General features: G+C 39.8%; 1 protein-coding gene across 6 annotated transcripts in view; it reads right to left on the minus strand.

The window, feature by feature from the left end:
- The window catches only part of EML6 (EMAP like 6), a 232,732-nt gene that overhangs the window by 64,990 nt on the left and 152,308 nt on the right, over window positions 1–15,434 (minus strand). For all 6 annotated transcript variants that reach the window (XR_005658225.1, XR_005658226.1, XM_039887154.1 and 3 more), the window contains 7 exons: window positions 15,038–15,138; window positions 13,562–13,764; window positions 10,900–11,011; window positions 10,538–10,665; window positions 6,253–6,394; window positions 3,323–3,475; window positions 3,025–3,156 (listed from right to left, as the gene is read on the minus strand). Coding sequence is in view for 4 of the 6 variants with exons in the window: in XM_039887154.1 (XP_039743088.1) it covers window positions 3,025–3,156; window positions 3,323–3,475; window positions 6,253–6,394; window positions 10,538–10,665; window positions 10,900–11,011; window positions 13,562–13,764; window positions 15,038–15,138 (971 nt within the window). In the remaining 2 variants the exon portion in view is untranslated. The remainder of the gene's footprint in view (window positions 1–3,024; window positions 3,157–3,322; window positions 3,476–6,252; window positions 6,395–10,537; window positions 10,666–10,899; window positions 11,012–13,561; window positions 13,765–15,037; window positions 15,139–15,434) is intronic.

Below are 15,434 nucleotides of genomic sequence, written 5' to 3' on the forward strand. Positions count from 1 at the left end.
CATTTTTTGGTTTTCCTAGGACCTGTGGTTGCCATGGACACAAAAGGCTGCCAAGGCTGAGGGCTGTGCTATTCCCCGCCTCTGACATGCCAGCTGGCTTGGCAAACGCGTTCACCATTTTTGACAAGATCAAAGGAATAAAACAGATTCCTGCTCCTAAATTTTGCTCTCTACCCTTTGCAGACCCTCGAGGCACCACTGTGAAAAGCTAGACTGGTCTTGAGGCAGTCTGGAACATTCTTGAGGTCAGGCATTTGTGTAACTAAGAAATCAGGAACATAAGAATGTCAGAATGACATATCTCATGGCAATGAAACTGGAGATAAACCAGGAAATATTCACGGGCACACTAGCTCTTATTCTCCAGATGGTATAACTCCTCCCTCAAGATCAAAAGTATTCTGTTCTCTTCTCAGTCCTAGAAACCATTCGATCTGATCCTCTCATCTGACTGAAGGGGCTGCTTAGGACAGAGGCAAGGTGGCTTTTCAGCCTCCTTACTCTCAGTGCCTTGGCCATCATCCTGAGCACTAGCTGGACCACAGATGCTAACTATTTGGGGCAGAACTATAGAAATAGCGAGGTTTGCCTCTCTCTACCAAGTGATGGCTCCGCATTGAGGGCCTACATACAGACCTTTACCCAGCCTCCCCACAGCCTCGACCCCCTGATCTTGGCCAAGATCTTGTTCTTTCCATCTGGGACTTACTCTTCTTTATGTCCCTATAGTATCCAATACAGAGCTTACACATTTACAGAATAAAAAAATCCTCTCAAAATGTGAATCAAATTACAATGAGAAACCACCTCACACCCATTAAGATTGCTGCTATAAAAACAACAACAACAAAAACCCAGAAAACCACCAAGCATAGGCAAGAATGTAGAGAAGTTGGAACCCTCATGCATTGTTGGTGGGAATGTAAAGTGCTGCGGCCTCTGTGGAAGACAGTATGGTGAGGTTCCTCAAAAAACTAAAAATAGAATTATCATTTGATCCAGAATTTCCACTTCTGAGTTTATACTCAAAAGAACTGTACACCTATGTTCATAGCAGCAAGATTCACAACAGCCAAAAGGTGGAAGCAACCCATATAGCCACTGATGGATGAATAAACAAAATGTGGTACATACACTGGAGTATTATCTGGCCTTTAAAAGAAAAGAAATTCTGACACGTTACAACTTGAATGAATCTTGAGGATACTACGCAAAGTGAAATAAGCCAGTCGCAAAAAGACAGATACTATATGACTCCACTTATATGAAGGATTCCACTTATATTAAACAAACAAACAAACAAACAAATAAAATATCCAAGAAGGGGGTTGAGAAGTAGCTGCATCCATACACCCCCTCAACCACACTGGTTCCTAGATGAGTCTCAAGCAGCTGATGTCCTGCCCAATCACAAATGCCAGCCTAAGTCCTTGGCACTCGGTCTGCCATGCCCCTGACAGGAAAGTGAAAAGGACTTATCTAATTTCCCTTTGCTCCTGCTGGGCTTGTCTCTTACCATAAATGGCATGTTATCTTCCTCTCTATTGCATTGTATAAAATGCTTGCAGGTTGTAAAGCTTAAAGTCTTAATTCCAGTGTAGCAAGAACAGTTACAACTAAAGATCTGCCTTGGCAGAATAATCAGTTTACGGCAACTACTTCAAGAAATACCCGAAATAAAATATTTTGGCAACTCTGAAATGATCTCTTTTTGGTTGAGGTGCTCATTATCTCTTTATCCTGGTTTATTTTAGTTGCTTTCCAACTCCAGGCTCACTCACTCTCCCTAAGATGGTAGGAAATACCCCACCCCAAGTCCCTTAGAATTACCTAATGCCTATAGGATAAAGTTCAGTGTTCAACTTCCACTTGTGACATAAAAGTTCCTTCACATTTCGTCTCCATCTGTCCCTCCACATTCTCCTCCCTTCATACCCTCAGCTATTCAGCATTACTATTTCTTAATCACCCTGCTCTTTCACCTCCATGTCTTGGCACACCGTGTTTCTTCTAAGCCTGGAAGGCTTTGCCATCAGGTGAATTTATGCTCATCCTTTAAGATCCATCTAAAAAGTCACTCCTTCTGTAAAGGCTCCATGATTCCCCTGGGAGCTCTTCCTCAGAATACACCACTGCGCTTATTGCTCTTCTACCACAGTGGACTAAAACCTCTCTGAGAGCTGGGACCCTGCCCTTTCCTAAACGCCTGCTCCAGACTCTAACATTGGCCAATTTCCCAGGATGAGATTTAAAAGTGTCCTACCCTATAGCACTGGCACTCCACCCTGGGTGCTTAATGCTGACTTGCCCACTCCAAGCCCCCCGCTCACCACACCTTACTCCTGTGCCTCCCCCAGTTTGTGGTCTTGTATTCTTCAGGTACAAGCATGTCTGTCCTCAGTAAATGATAAACTCTGCAATGAGCACGAACCATGTCTCACTTCTGGATCTTCCACATTTTCTGGCTTAAGACTTTGCAAATGGCAGAAGTGAAATTTGTTAAATAAATGAACAAACAGACATATCCCCATGGTGTTTGTGAGCATGACTTAGAGGCTAGATTGAGAGCTCAAGAAACCAGAGAAACTTTAGGTGAGGTGAAGGTAGCTTTCTGCTTCTGCTGGAGGATGGAAATTGCTTGAGACTTCTTGGATAGTTCGTTGGGAGGTAGAACATTGGGAGGAAAAGGGACAGCAATAAGGAGGAAACACAAGGCAAGGACACAGCGTGTAGAACCTCAAAGGGGAGGTGGTGGCTTGCTAGGGTAACAGAAGTTATGATATACATCTTTAACTCTCTTAAAACTCAATGGCTTAACAACAACAAAAACAACAATATGGAAAAGTACTCAAAAATATTAACAGTATCGCCTTTAGGTTATAAAATTATAGTCGTTTACATTGTTGTGGGGTCCCCTTCTCTGTTTTTCTTTAAAATTCAACTGCTGTTCTCTCTAGAAACGATATGTGAATAGACGCTGATTTGTTAAATAAAAATTACATTTAAAGCCACAACATACTTTACCTCTAGAGTCCCAGTCGATATGAGTAATATAACTAGAAGCACCTTTACAGATGCCAACCCTTTTACTTGTAAGTACATTGTAAATATCCACAAAGTTATCATGGGATGCCACGGCAAGGTATTTTCCTGTATCTATAAAGAAAAACATGCAGTTAATATCAAAACATTTTGTAGAAGTATTTACTTCCAGGAACTTAGTATTCTTAAGTGGGGAAAAAGGTCAAGAATAATGAAAATAGTCCACGATTGTAACTTTTTGTCCCAACACATTTAAAAAAGTTTTTGCTGTCATCTTTACCTTTTGAAAATTTGATATCCGAGATCATTTCTTTTCTGTGATGGAAGGAGACCATGTCTTCAACAGTGTCAGCGTTTACGACCAGGAAACTCCCATCGTTCAGGCCGACTGCTAAGGCTTTCCCATCAGGGGAGAAGGCACAGCATCTTCCACCTGCAAAAGAATCCACAGGGAACAGTGTTATTATCCATAACTTTACTGTCAAACAACCAAATGAAGAGATGGAGAAACTTGTATATGTGCATTATGCATGGACATATGACTGCCTTTAACACTACTTGTGAGAAGAACTAAAACTTCATAATTTAAAAAAAAAACTCTTCCCTCCAAATACAAACACAATAATCATAATGCTAAAAATACATTTTCAATTGCTTTGAGGGTATCCACTCATTTCTTGGCATCTGAATACTTGGGGTTTTCAAAAGATTAACATAACCAGTATCTTTGCTCCCAAAAAGAAGTAATATATAAGAACAGGATTTCTGTAATAAAATTTCTAGAAACTATTTTTTATACCATGCCTTACACATAAAGCTTGTTTTAGAGAACCTTGTTGCTCTACTCCTAGTCGCTCCAATTCTCAGATCCATGGGTCACAATACATAATGCTAGAGGTGATTTTGTTCTTGCCTCTTCTATCATGGGAAGAATGGAATATGCACAACATTCTCTCAAGAGGTGTCTAATCACAGGGAGATGGTGCTGCCTGAGCAATGTTTTCCTCTGCTTTGGAGAGTGACAGGGAGACATTTCTAAGCAAGGAGCGGGGACTCTGGCGGGGGGTATGCTGACTAGGAATCCTATTTGAGAATATGTCTTTCCCCATTCTAGCTGTGAGATTTAGGTAAGCACAGACCCAGTGGTGGGACAGGCATGCAACCTTGTATTAAGGCACTCCAAGCTGAGTTTCCATACACACACCCCTCGGTCACTATTCATGGTATGCTATGTCCATACCAATAACTTTACATCAGCTCTCTTAATTTTATCTTCCTTCACTCATTCATTCACTTAGCAAACAATTACCTACAGTGAGTCAGGCATGGTGCAGGTCCAAGGGGAGCGGGCCCTTGAGGAGAGTTACCAAGATTAGGTTAACCATATAATTTATTGTACAAACCAGGACACTTCTGAGAGTGAGAAGGAAAGCTATAAATAATTACACCAGGACAACAGCTATAAACTGGGCTGAAAGGTCATCTTATCTAATGTAGTGTTCTTTTGAACTGATTTTTAACTAGTGAATAAAGTCCATTGTCTGACATTCAAGTCCCTTGGAATAAGGACTCAGTCTGTCATTTCCTCAATATAAATCAGTGGCCAAATGATTCAATCTTGTAGTGGTTAAGAGCATGGACTCTGGAGTCAGAGCTGGATTTGAGTCCTGGCTTCACCATTTACAAAGGCCTGGAAGTCAGTGTAAAAAGAAGCAATATGCCAGGAGGAGGCAGCATCACGCAGTGGCCGCGGGTGTGCTCCCTGAAGGCACGCTGCCAGGGTTAGAATTCAGTTTCATCATTTACAGGCTGCAGGACTTTGGGCAAGTGACTTAAGTTCTCTATGCCTCAGTTCCCTAAATTTTTAGGTGGTAAAATAATGGCTTTTTTCGCTGGGATCCCATGAAGACCAAGCTCAAAGTGTGAGTGCAGTTGCTGGCAACAGCAATATCAGTCAGCATCCTTGTTGTTCCTGCTATCCTGACATCTTTATTTCGTCCCCTTAGAACACATCCCTGATGTTTCTGCTTATAAAACTGCCCAGTACGAATACTTTAGCACCAGATCCCAATCTCATCCTTTCCCATCTTAAGGACTTCTGCAAATCCTTTGGGTCTCAGATCTCATGTTTCTTCCTTGATGAAGCCACCGCTGGCAGCAGGCCTTCCTCTGAGCCTCCATGGTACCTTGTTTGTTTGGGCCAGATAGCTTTGTCTCTCCACACCCATTCTCGAACCTGCTCTATGCCTGAACCTAGCCTGTATAGACTGTTTCAATGGGCTCCTCTGGCTCCCGATTGGGTTTGGGCAAGAAGAACACAGGCAGGAGAAGGGAGAGAGGGAGGCTACATGTATTCCCCTAGCTGCCTCTCTGTGAGGTCACTGCATACGGCTAAATCTCTGGGCTGATGGTCATAGCTGCTGCCAGGCTTCTGTCTCACACAGCTCTCATTTGCAGATTCCAATAATCACTCCTTCCTCCAGCCTCTTCAGGCCCAGGGCTGGAAATGGTACCTCGCCATTAAGAGCATCATAATACTGCACTGTCCCCAGTCGTTTCTCAACATCCTACCTACCTCTTTATAAATAGTCTTGTTTTCAGACTCTCCTCAAATTACCCAATTTGAATTCACCATCTGTTTCTGGGACTCTGTTCAAATCTTGTCCACCTCTGAAACTAGAGATAGGACCAGTCATCCTGCCATCCCCAGTGCCTGACACAGAGAAGCTACTCAGTAAATGTCTGCTAAATTTGTACATCTTGATATACCTCTGAGTTGTGGTGCAGCTAGGTGTTCAGTACATATTTACTCCTTTCTTGATTTTTTGGTACAGCTGATTTTTGTTTTTCAGTAATGAAATCAGTTCTGGAGACTGTCAGACATAAAGATAAACAGCATTCTTTACAAGCTGATGTATTTCAACTGACTCTCAAGCTCCCGATGAGAAGGACATATTGCCCCCAGGTGGCAAATGTCTGTGCAGTGCAAGGAAAATCAAGTGACTCACAGAGCTGGGCACCGATGGATCAGGCCAGCCTCCTGGAATAATTCTACAGGTGCTGGGTTATGACTATAGCAGCAAACACTGAATTCCTGTTGTCTAGCATATTTGGGGGCTCTCAGTAAATACTAGTTAAATGGATAAATGAATCCAACACATTCTGTTGTTTGTAAATACTTTTACAGATGTGTAAGGTGATGTCACATACCTTTTTTGAGTTTCCGTACCGCCAGCATACGGTGCTGGGAGGATAATTCCCAGATGCGAAGGGTTTTATCATCGCTCACTGTTGCACAGATGGGCAGGAGAGGGTGAGCTGCCAACCCCCACACTTCTCCTTCCATGTGCCCCTGTGGGAGAGGAAGTTGGACAACATCAACTTAGTTCATGCTTTTCAGCTTGCCCTTCAACAGCCTTGTGCTACATATTCAGCCCAAGAGTATTCCAAAAAGGCTCAAATAGTAATAAACACAGTTTGAGCTTCCTTGAGCCAAAATGATTGCAGTGAATTTTTCATTGAACCTGAATCTAAAGCTGGGCCTACATGATGTGAAAGCATTCATTTGGAAAGCAAAATATGGTCTCATCACTTATAAATTTGGTTTACATGATGCCAAACATCTTCTCATTTAGAAACTTCTGGGTGGATAATGAAGTGTCCTTATTTTGTCCTGTTATTTGACATTGAATAAACATAGTACATACGTATGTCTTTGTAAAACAGCTTGATCACAACAACGCAAACCACTTCAATAAAACATATTCTGAAAGATATAGGTACCACCTATCTTTGTCAGAGGAATTGGACAGCAATATTCTTATTAATTCAGTTTTAGTCCTTTGAATGTATAGCATGTGGCAGAACAGAAATAAAAGAGAGCTAGACTTTTATTTCAGGCTTCCTGGGTTCAGCATTTGTTCACAAATTGGTCTATCCAGAGAACACTGGACAACTGAAAGCTACCTGCTAGGGACTGGACCAGTTCCATATACTTACATTTTATCAAAAACACACTTAACTGGCTTAGAATAATAACTGAAATAATACAATATTTAAAAATGAACAATTAGGGAGAAAATGAATCTGATTTCAATAACTTACTGCTCAATAAAGCAGTGTAAAGAATAGATTAGTGTACAGAGCAATAAAACAGACTAGATTGTTTACTGAACTTCTGCTTTTGGTGACTAATTACGAAAAGGCTTTGCTTAGTAAAGCAAAAAGGAAGACCATATACAGGCATCTGAAAGGTGTTTGCAGTTGGAATGCTTTAGGGAGCAGGTGGCTTTCCAAAGAGAAGTTGAATGATTCCGGTTTAACTGGGAAGCTGTTTGAGCAAAATAGTAATTTGGCAGAAGGCACAAAGTTCCAAACACAGCTGACATTCAAATATCTGAGAAGGGCTAAAGGGTGTAGATATTGTTTTTGGATTTATTGGATTTGGAGCACCCTTCATCCCTAGTTTTCTTTCTTTCAGAAGCTTCCCAAGGTCACACTCAGAGGATGGGTCAGGAGGTCAACCCCCATGTCTCCCCAAAACTGGAGCTGTTTGGAGCTCTTTGTTCATTTTGCTTGAAGACAAGGTTGTGGAGCTCTGAAATCCTTTTAAACTACTGCTCATATACTGATTTAAAAATATTTAATTGAATATGATTATTTTAATTCCTGTATAACAGGAATGGACAGTAAGCAAGGCAGGTTGGAAGAATCTTGAGTGGCACAAGGAAATGAGCTTGGGATCTTACTTTCCTACTGATCACTCATAAAGGTGATGATACCCAGCTGCATAATTGCATTGATTATACTCAAAATATACACAATGGAAATTGTCAGAACTCACCTTGTGTCAATTCTCTCCTCCCCCAACCTAGCTATCCTTCTCTTAAGTAAGCAATCTATTCCAAGTGATATTGGGTCACCAGGCTTTTGAAAATGGAAAAGTGGTTCCGATATGGTCCCCCAGCAGGGTAGCTGATGGTCTTAATCATGCTGCCTCTACTGTCCCTTAACTTTTGCTCAGTGCCTACCCTATCTCAGAGCAGGACTGTGAGCCCTGAGAGCACAGGAAGTCCTACTCCACCATGCACAGCACACAACACAGAGCAGATCTTGGCTGGAGAACTAACATTGATTGAATTCAACTACTGAGTTCTACCTAGAAGAGAGAGGCAAATGAGTGATACATCAGAAGAAGAAAGAGAGACTGAGAATAAAGGAAATGAATGGTACCCATATAAGAAGAGAAGACGGTTCCACCGCCCACCCGAAGCTCAGGGGACCATGATTCTGCACTGCTTTCCTGTGGTTTCCCTGCTGAGACATTTAGAGAACAGCCTGCTATAGTTAAAAAGAGGGGCTCAGTATCTGACAGACCTCGGTTTGAATCCCAGCTCTGTAGTTCTTAGCAGGTGGCTGTGGACGGTTTATTGGGCTTGGGGCCCCTCATCAATAAAACAATTTCAACTGAACGAATCTGTTGTTGAGATGAGAAATTTTGTACAATAGTATTGCCTGACACATAGTACGTGTTTAATAAATAGTACCTGTGATTATTTTTATTATTAGAATAGAAAAAATATATAATAGAATCTTAGAGAACAAAAAAGTGAAAAGTCTTTATTGTCAAATTTAAAACATATTTAAACAAAATTGGCTCAACTATAACATAATACTTTGAGTTTAAAGTTAGAAAACTTAGAGTTTAAATCTTACAGTATTTTTTAAATTACAGTATTATGGTATAAATCTTATAAAATATTTAGCAAAATAGCATGTGTGAAAACAATTTAAAGTCAAACATTTGGGGATTTAAAAAATCAGTGAATTATTAAAAAGACTAAATTTTTAAAATTGAAATAAAGGCCTTTTTAATAAAATGAATAAGAAGTCACAGACAGAAAGAAAAATAAATTAGTTTAGCAGGAAATGACAAAAACATGAGCAGCTGGAGAACAAAGAAGTCACGCTTCGAGGACGCATGTCCAGCATAGTTCTCAATCTGGCTGCCCGGCAGTCAGCCACAGAGCTTCAAAGTTTGTTTTTAATACATTGATTCTTATGGTGGGATATCCAGAACGGGACTTGAGCACATGCATTTCTAAAACATCATAGTGTTCTGAGCCATGAGCTGTGTGGAGACCTGTTCCCAGAATGTAGCCAATCAGAGGGTCCCTCTCAGTGGGATTTTGGGATTCATCCCTAATATAGCAAGCTCACAGGCATGAGTCAAGTCAGGGGAAGTGGATGAAGCTCCTCCATTGGACACACAGAAATCCTGAAGCTTATATAATCAGTGCCCATTCTTTCACTCCACCTTCTGAACACACACCCTCTCACCTCCCTTGCCTCTTTCATCTATAAATAAGTCCTATCCATCACCAAATTGGGCAGGGCTAACTACTCATCTACTATTATGCTCTCAGGTAAGATTTTATCACTTCTCTGATCTTTGAGGATTTAGAGTTAATTATTTTAATCTGATTTTACCTATATATAATTCTTGAGGGCAGAGGGAGGGTAAGGAGTACGTGATATGTTTATGCAAATCAAGACTGAGGCTAGAGTGAAGTACAAAATCTAAAGAGGTGCTTATATGTTTGGTGTGTGTGGAGCAGAGAAATTGTTTTACTGATTGACAGAGCTGGAGGAACTACAACTAAGGAGCCTTTGGCATACCTGGACTTGATTTAGATGATGAGATTATGGGCTCTGAGCAGCTACAGTAATGGGATAAGGCTCCTGGAGACCTTGGGAGGGGGAATAAACTTTAAATGGGTGGGAACATGAAGAACTGGGGAGCAGAGGATGATCTGTGATGGGCAAACTCTTAACCTTCATGATCCTCCTAGTTGTCATGCTCTTGTATAATCAACTTCCTTTGAGTGTGGCATGACCTGTGGCTTGTTTTCAACCAATAACATGGCAAAGGTAATGGATGTTTATGATTATATGTACATGATGATATGATTATGTTAAATAAGACTTCAGTGCCTATTTTTTCTCTCTCCCTTGCTGGATTTGAGGAAGTAAGGGGCCAGTTGGGGAACCTTGCATGGCAAGGAATTGTGGGCAGCCTCTAGGAGCTGAAGGTGGCCTCTCACCAACAGCCAGGAAGGAATGGAAGCCCTCAGTCCTACAACCATGAAGATCTGAATTCTGCTAACCTGAATGACCTTGGAAGCAGATCCTTCAGTTGACCCTCAGATGAGACTGCAGCCTGGCTCTCAGTACAGCTTTGTAGAACCTCAGAGGACCCAGCTAAGCCATGCTCAAACTTCTGATCCACAAAAAATCATAAGTTAATAAATGTGTGCTGTTTCAAGCTCCTGGGTTTGTGGCACTTTGTTACATAACTATAGGTAATGAATACTTGTACAACTCTGAGAATCAATGCCTCTTTAAATTTTGCACATTAAGCGCCACTCCCCTTCCGCCTCGCCCTAGTCCTGGCTTTGATGTGAATTGTGGTTTAGAATATGAACAAACACAGTACCTGAATGAGCAGCGTCATTGGGCCACTTTTATCAATTTCTAGGATCTCTCCATTTTTTGTTCCCACCAGGATATGTCCATGTCCCAACGTAATGGCACGAATTGAAGGGTTATCTTCCAAAAGCAAGCCTGAGGGGAGAAATCGTATTTAGTAGAAGAAAAAATAAAAAGGTTTACTATTATATAAATTCTGTTTTATAGTTCCAAAGTACTAGGCATTTGGCAATCACCCTTGATGTTTCTACCCGGGGCCTAGAGCTCTGAACATGGAAGAAAGAATTGATTTGGTCATGTTTTTTCCAAGAACATCAGAACTACTGTCTCCATCTCAAAATATTTCTATTGTATGTTTGGGAATGGCACCTTTAGAGCTAGTGGACAATGCTGCTCTTTTAATGGCATAAGTCTTCAAGCATCTTTCAAACATATCATCCCAGAGCTCCACGATTCCGTCCTTTCCACCTGTTACAAAACCCTGTGAAGACACATACAGGAAGAATTACACACATATTAAAATAGCCAGTTACCCATCCAGGGCCAACAGGATTCTCCCTTGAGTGAAGCTTTGTGTGTGTTTTCTTCCTAAGTACCAGAGACTGAAAAATCTGATGATAACACATAACAGTAATATGATATTTTCTGGAATCTTCTCTCCCCTTCTCCTCTAGCAGAATTGTGTACATTCTCATTGTGTGTCCATTGCACTTTGGTACACTGGATGGCTGTTTCTGTGCCTAGTCCCTGACTAGAGAGTAGGTTCTGACAGAACAGGACCAGCCTCAGAGCCTGGCAGTTTCTGCTATCTCATATATTCCTACTGAATGAATCATAATTAACATCACAATGAAAATGATTGTTAAATATTTTTAAATTAAATAATTACTTCTGGAAGAAAACATCATTATTTATTATTAAGAGTAAATTAGGCACTTCATATAAAACCATCCTGCTAATTTGTTCAGTAGACATCAATTTCCACAGTAATTAAAATCCAAATGACTATTTACAAAATCTGGAAAGTAAAGAGCTTAACATATTGGCTATTTTTTACTGAACAGTCATCTTTATTCTTGTTCTAAGCTTATGATTTCTTGGCCTTACTAGTTTTTATTTCTGGCAGCTTATCATATATACCAGCTGTTCTTAGAAAAGTCTTTTTTTTTTTAAAGAAAAATACTAATTCATTCTGTTTTCTCAGAAACATTTGATTTACTGCATTTTAATAATGTGCGCAAGGAAATAATATTTGGAAGTTTATTACATTAAATATTCTTTTCCTTACTATGGGTTTTGCACCCAGGAAGATTTGATCCCCAAATTAAATTTAAATGCAGGATCTTATCATTAAGTTTGTTGAAAGAGGAACGCACAAGGCCGCAGGGGTTTAGCAGGGTTTACTGTAGCGGAGTGACAGTCAGGCTGAGCTGAAGATGGTGTCAGCCCCAAATACAAGGGGATCTGAAGCTTATATGGGGCTTTTCAGTGGGAGTATTTTGGCAGGGTAAATTGTCAGGGAATGGTGGAAAGTCCCTAAGTTGAGTGAAATGGGAGGTGAGCATGTAGCTGTTGCCAACAGCCAACCCGGACGTTGCAAGGTCCATTTTCCACATGAGAGATAAGGGAGGAGTCTGGTTCTCACACTACGGGGGTAAGGGATGGATCCCTCCTGGACCTAACAGTTATACTGTGATATCCTTGTCTCTTCCCATGATTTGTTAGCTTAATTTACCAAGCCATAAAAGCATTTAAACAAGTTATCTCACATTAACTTCTGGGCCTACAAAAATTCTTCATTCTGTTTTAATCTTTTCTAACATTTGTAGTTTAACCAAAAAACAAGTTTGCCAGTTAAAAAAAAAAAAAAAGTTTAACAACTAAATCATATAGCTGCACATATAATAAAATAGTTTAACGACCAAAACAGCCATATAGTTGCATGTATACCCAGAATCTACTTCTGTAGTAGAATCAGCATATTTACCTGAAAACAGGGAAATGCAAAATGAGGCTAAGCTTAGGTGTGTTGGGTGGCTTAAGTTCTTTGGCAAAGAGCATAGATGAATTTGTACCCACCAGCAAGTTAGCAGTGAATAAAAAATTGATATTTTCTGAAAAATTGATTGAAGAAAGTGTTTTTAGTAGGACTGAAGGTAAGTGTGATCTTTATAAAGAAAAACTTGTAAGGCATGTGGCTAGCTGGACAAGACCAAGATAAAGATGAGCTTGAGTGGAAAGAAGGCCAGTGTGATAGTTAATGTTATGTGTCAATATGACGGGCCAGCTAATCTAGGGTGCTCAGATTAAATATTTCTGTGTGTGTAAGGGTGTTTCCAGATGAGACTAACATTTAAATTGGGTGGACTCAGTAGATTCCCCTCCCCACTGCGGGAACCGGAATAGAACATAAGTCAGAGGAAGGAAGAATTCATCCCTTTTTTCTCCTGTCTCACTGAGCTGGGACATCTCACCTTTCCTATATCATGTAGGTTTCTGTGAGTACCCTCTGTGATGTTTGCACAACTTTGAGCTGGTGAAAAGACTTCACTCTAACATTCTTGTCTAAGCTGAACCTGTCTACAAAAGAACAAACTGGTTATCAACATAACTGTTGGTCAAATTGATGGCTGGGAAGATAATCTAATCACTTGGTACTTCCAGGTCTCTGCTCATTGTGCCACTGGGGAGGAAGGATAATACTGAAATACTTCTCAGGACTTGTCTGCTACTGTGAGTCTACATGTAACCCAGTGCTAATTCTTACGGAGCTCAAAGGAGTAAAAGCCAAGAAGAACACATGTGGAAAAAGTGGGGAGAAACTGAACATAAATCATAAATAAAAGAGAAAATTTAAAAGATGTCTGTACTCCCTGCCATGTCTTCTCTTGACAAGACAGTCATGATGACTACTTTCTAGTTCAGATAGTACTGTCTTTAGACACAGTCTCTCGGTGTGGACCTTCCTAAGACTAACTTATAATTTTAGAAAGCTGATGAGGAAAATGAATTCTAAAAAAGTATACCATACCTTATCCAATGCATACATAGCAAACACAGGCCCATCATGAGCCTTCACTGTCTTTAGTAGAAGAATATCTTTCCAAATAAAAATATCTCCAGTAGCTGCTCCTGAGAACACTAGATCTTCCATTCGCCCGTAAGAAACACACATCATTGTTTCCCATTTTCCAACACTTCCAAAAATTCCTCTTTTAGAGGTGAAGCCCCCACCTGGAGTAGACCAAGAGTATTTATTACTTTTTAAAAAAGTGACACCTTCTATGAGCATGTAGAATGGCTACCTTCAATGAAAAACCCAGTGTGTTGACACTATGTATATACAGAAAGATGTATGAAAACAGCAAGAAGTATCACAAACAAAAATATTATAAGAAGGTTTCTCATTCACTCATACATTAATTCAATGTTTATTGAATCCCTACTTTGTGGCAGGCACAGTCGTCAGTGGTGGGGTATAAGGATGAAAAGAGAGTTCCCGCTTTCAAGGCCTGGCTGGAGAGAGAACTCTATATGCATCTCAGTCCAATGAGACAGGCATCTAATGAAAGTTCAGTGCAAGCTCTGTGCCAGCCAGAGGAAGGAGTGACTAAGTGCCTGGGAGAGCTAGGACACTTCGTGAATGCCGAGCGAATGAACAGAAACAGCACCGGCTGCGAATGTAGATGTAAACATGTTATATATGTTTTGCCTCAATTTTTATCACAGGAACTTTGGGGTGAGAAAAATAAATCATCGTGTAGGAGAAAGTACATCAGATTCTCCTGTAGATGTTCACACTTCCCTGCACTTCCTGACTAGCACTGAGAAACCCAGACTCATGCCAGACAATTCTACACAGGCTGGCTCTACGGACGTGCTGGGTATCATTATCTTTTCTTTAAGATCAGAAAGCATTGGAATGGTAGCTTATTTACGTTTTGTCCAGTATAAACTTGGGCTTGGTACTAAAGCTGATACTGAGCTCAGAAATGATTGTAATAAAACTGTGGTTTATTAATGAAAAAAGTAAGATGCCGTTCCATGTTTTGTCATGCTTATTTACTCATTATAATCAATATTATAATTCACAAGTATTTATTTTGACCAACTACTGTGTGCAATGTCAAGATTTAATTCATTTTCTAAATTCAGTGATAAATAAAGGGACTCTCATAATACTGAAAATTCTATTCACTCAACCAAAGTGATTATTTTACTTCTTGTTCAGTAGTCCAACATAATTACTGCTTTCAGAATAGATGACTAAATATAATTATTTTCACAGTGGAATATTTTCCAAAGCTTTCTAGATATTGATGAATATGCATAGCATCATACAGAGTGCTCTAAGTTTCACAGCTTAGATATTAGACAGTCTAAAGTGAATTTGGAAAAGAATATCTTTTAGGCATACTTTAATTTTCGATTGCAGAGATAGACTAGGTATCAGTTAAGGTTTTCTTCAAATTCTCAAACATATAATGAAAAACCCAAACAACAGTACCTGCTTGCTGCCAGAATTTGATGTGCTTTATCCCAACTGTAACCAGTTTGTCAACATGGTGTGGGTTACACTTTACCACAAATATTTTATCTTTATGTCCTCTGTAAGAGACAAATAAGAAAAAAAATTAGTTTTGATGGAAGTTATAATATAGAGTTTTATCAAAAGCATGCATTTGGTCTAACTTTCATTAGACCACATGCAACAAAACAACTAAATTAGAAATTCACTTAAAATACACATAGGATCTACATTAACGAGCTTTGACCTTTTTTTTGCATGTTTGAGCCCCTTCTTCTTACCCTAATATTGCTACCAAAGTCTACTTAATTATTTTTTAAATAAATTAATGAAATATCTAAAATGGATCAGAATGTCTCTATAAAATAAAATTAAT

The sequence above is a fragment of the Pteropus medius genome, unplaced genomic scaffold, assembly GCF_902729225.1.
Source record: "Pteropus medius unplaced genomic scaffold, Ma_sr-lr_union100, whole genome shotgun sequence".
Taxonomy (NCBI): domain Eukaryota; kingdom Metazoa; phylum Chordata; class Mammalia; order Chiroptera; family Pteropodidae; genus Pteropus; species Pteropus medius.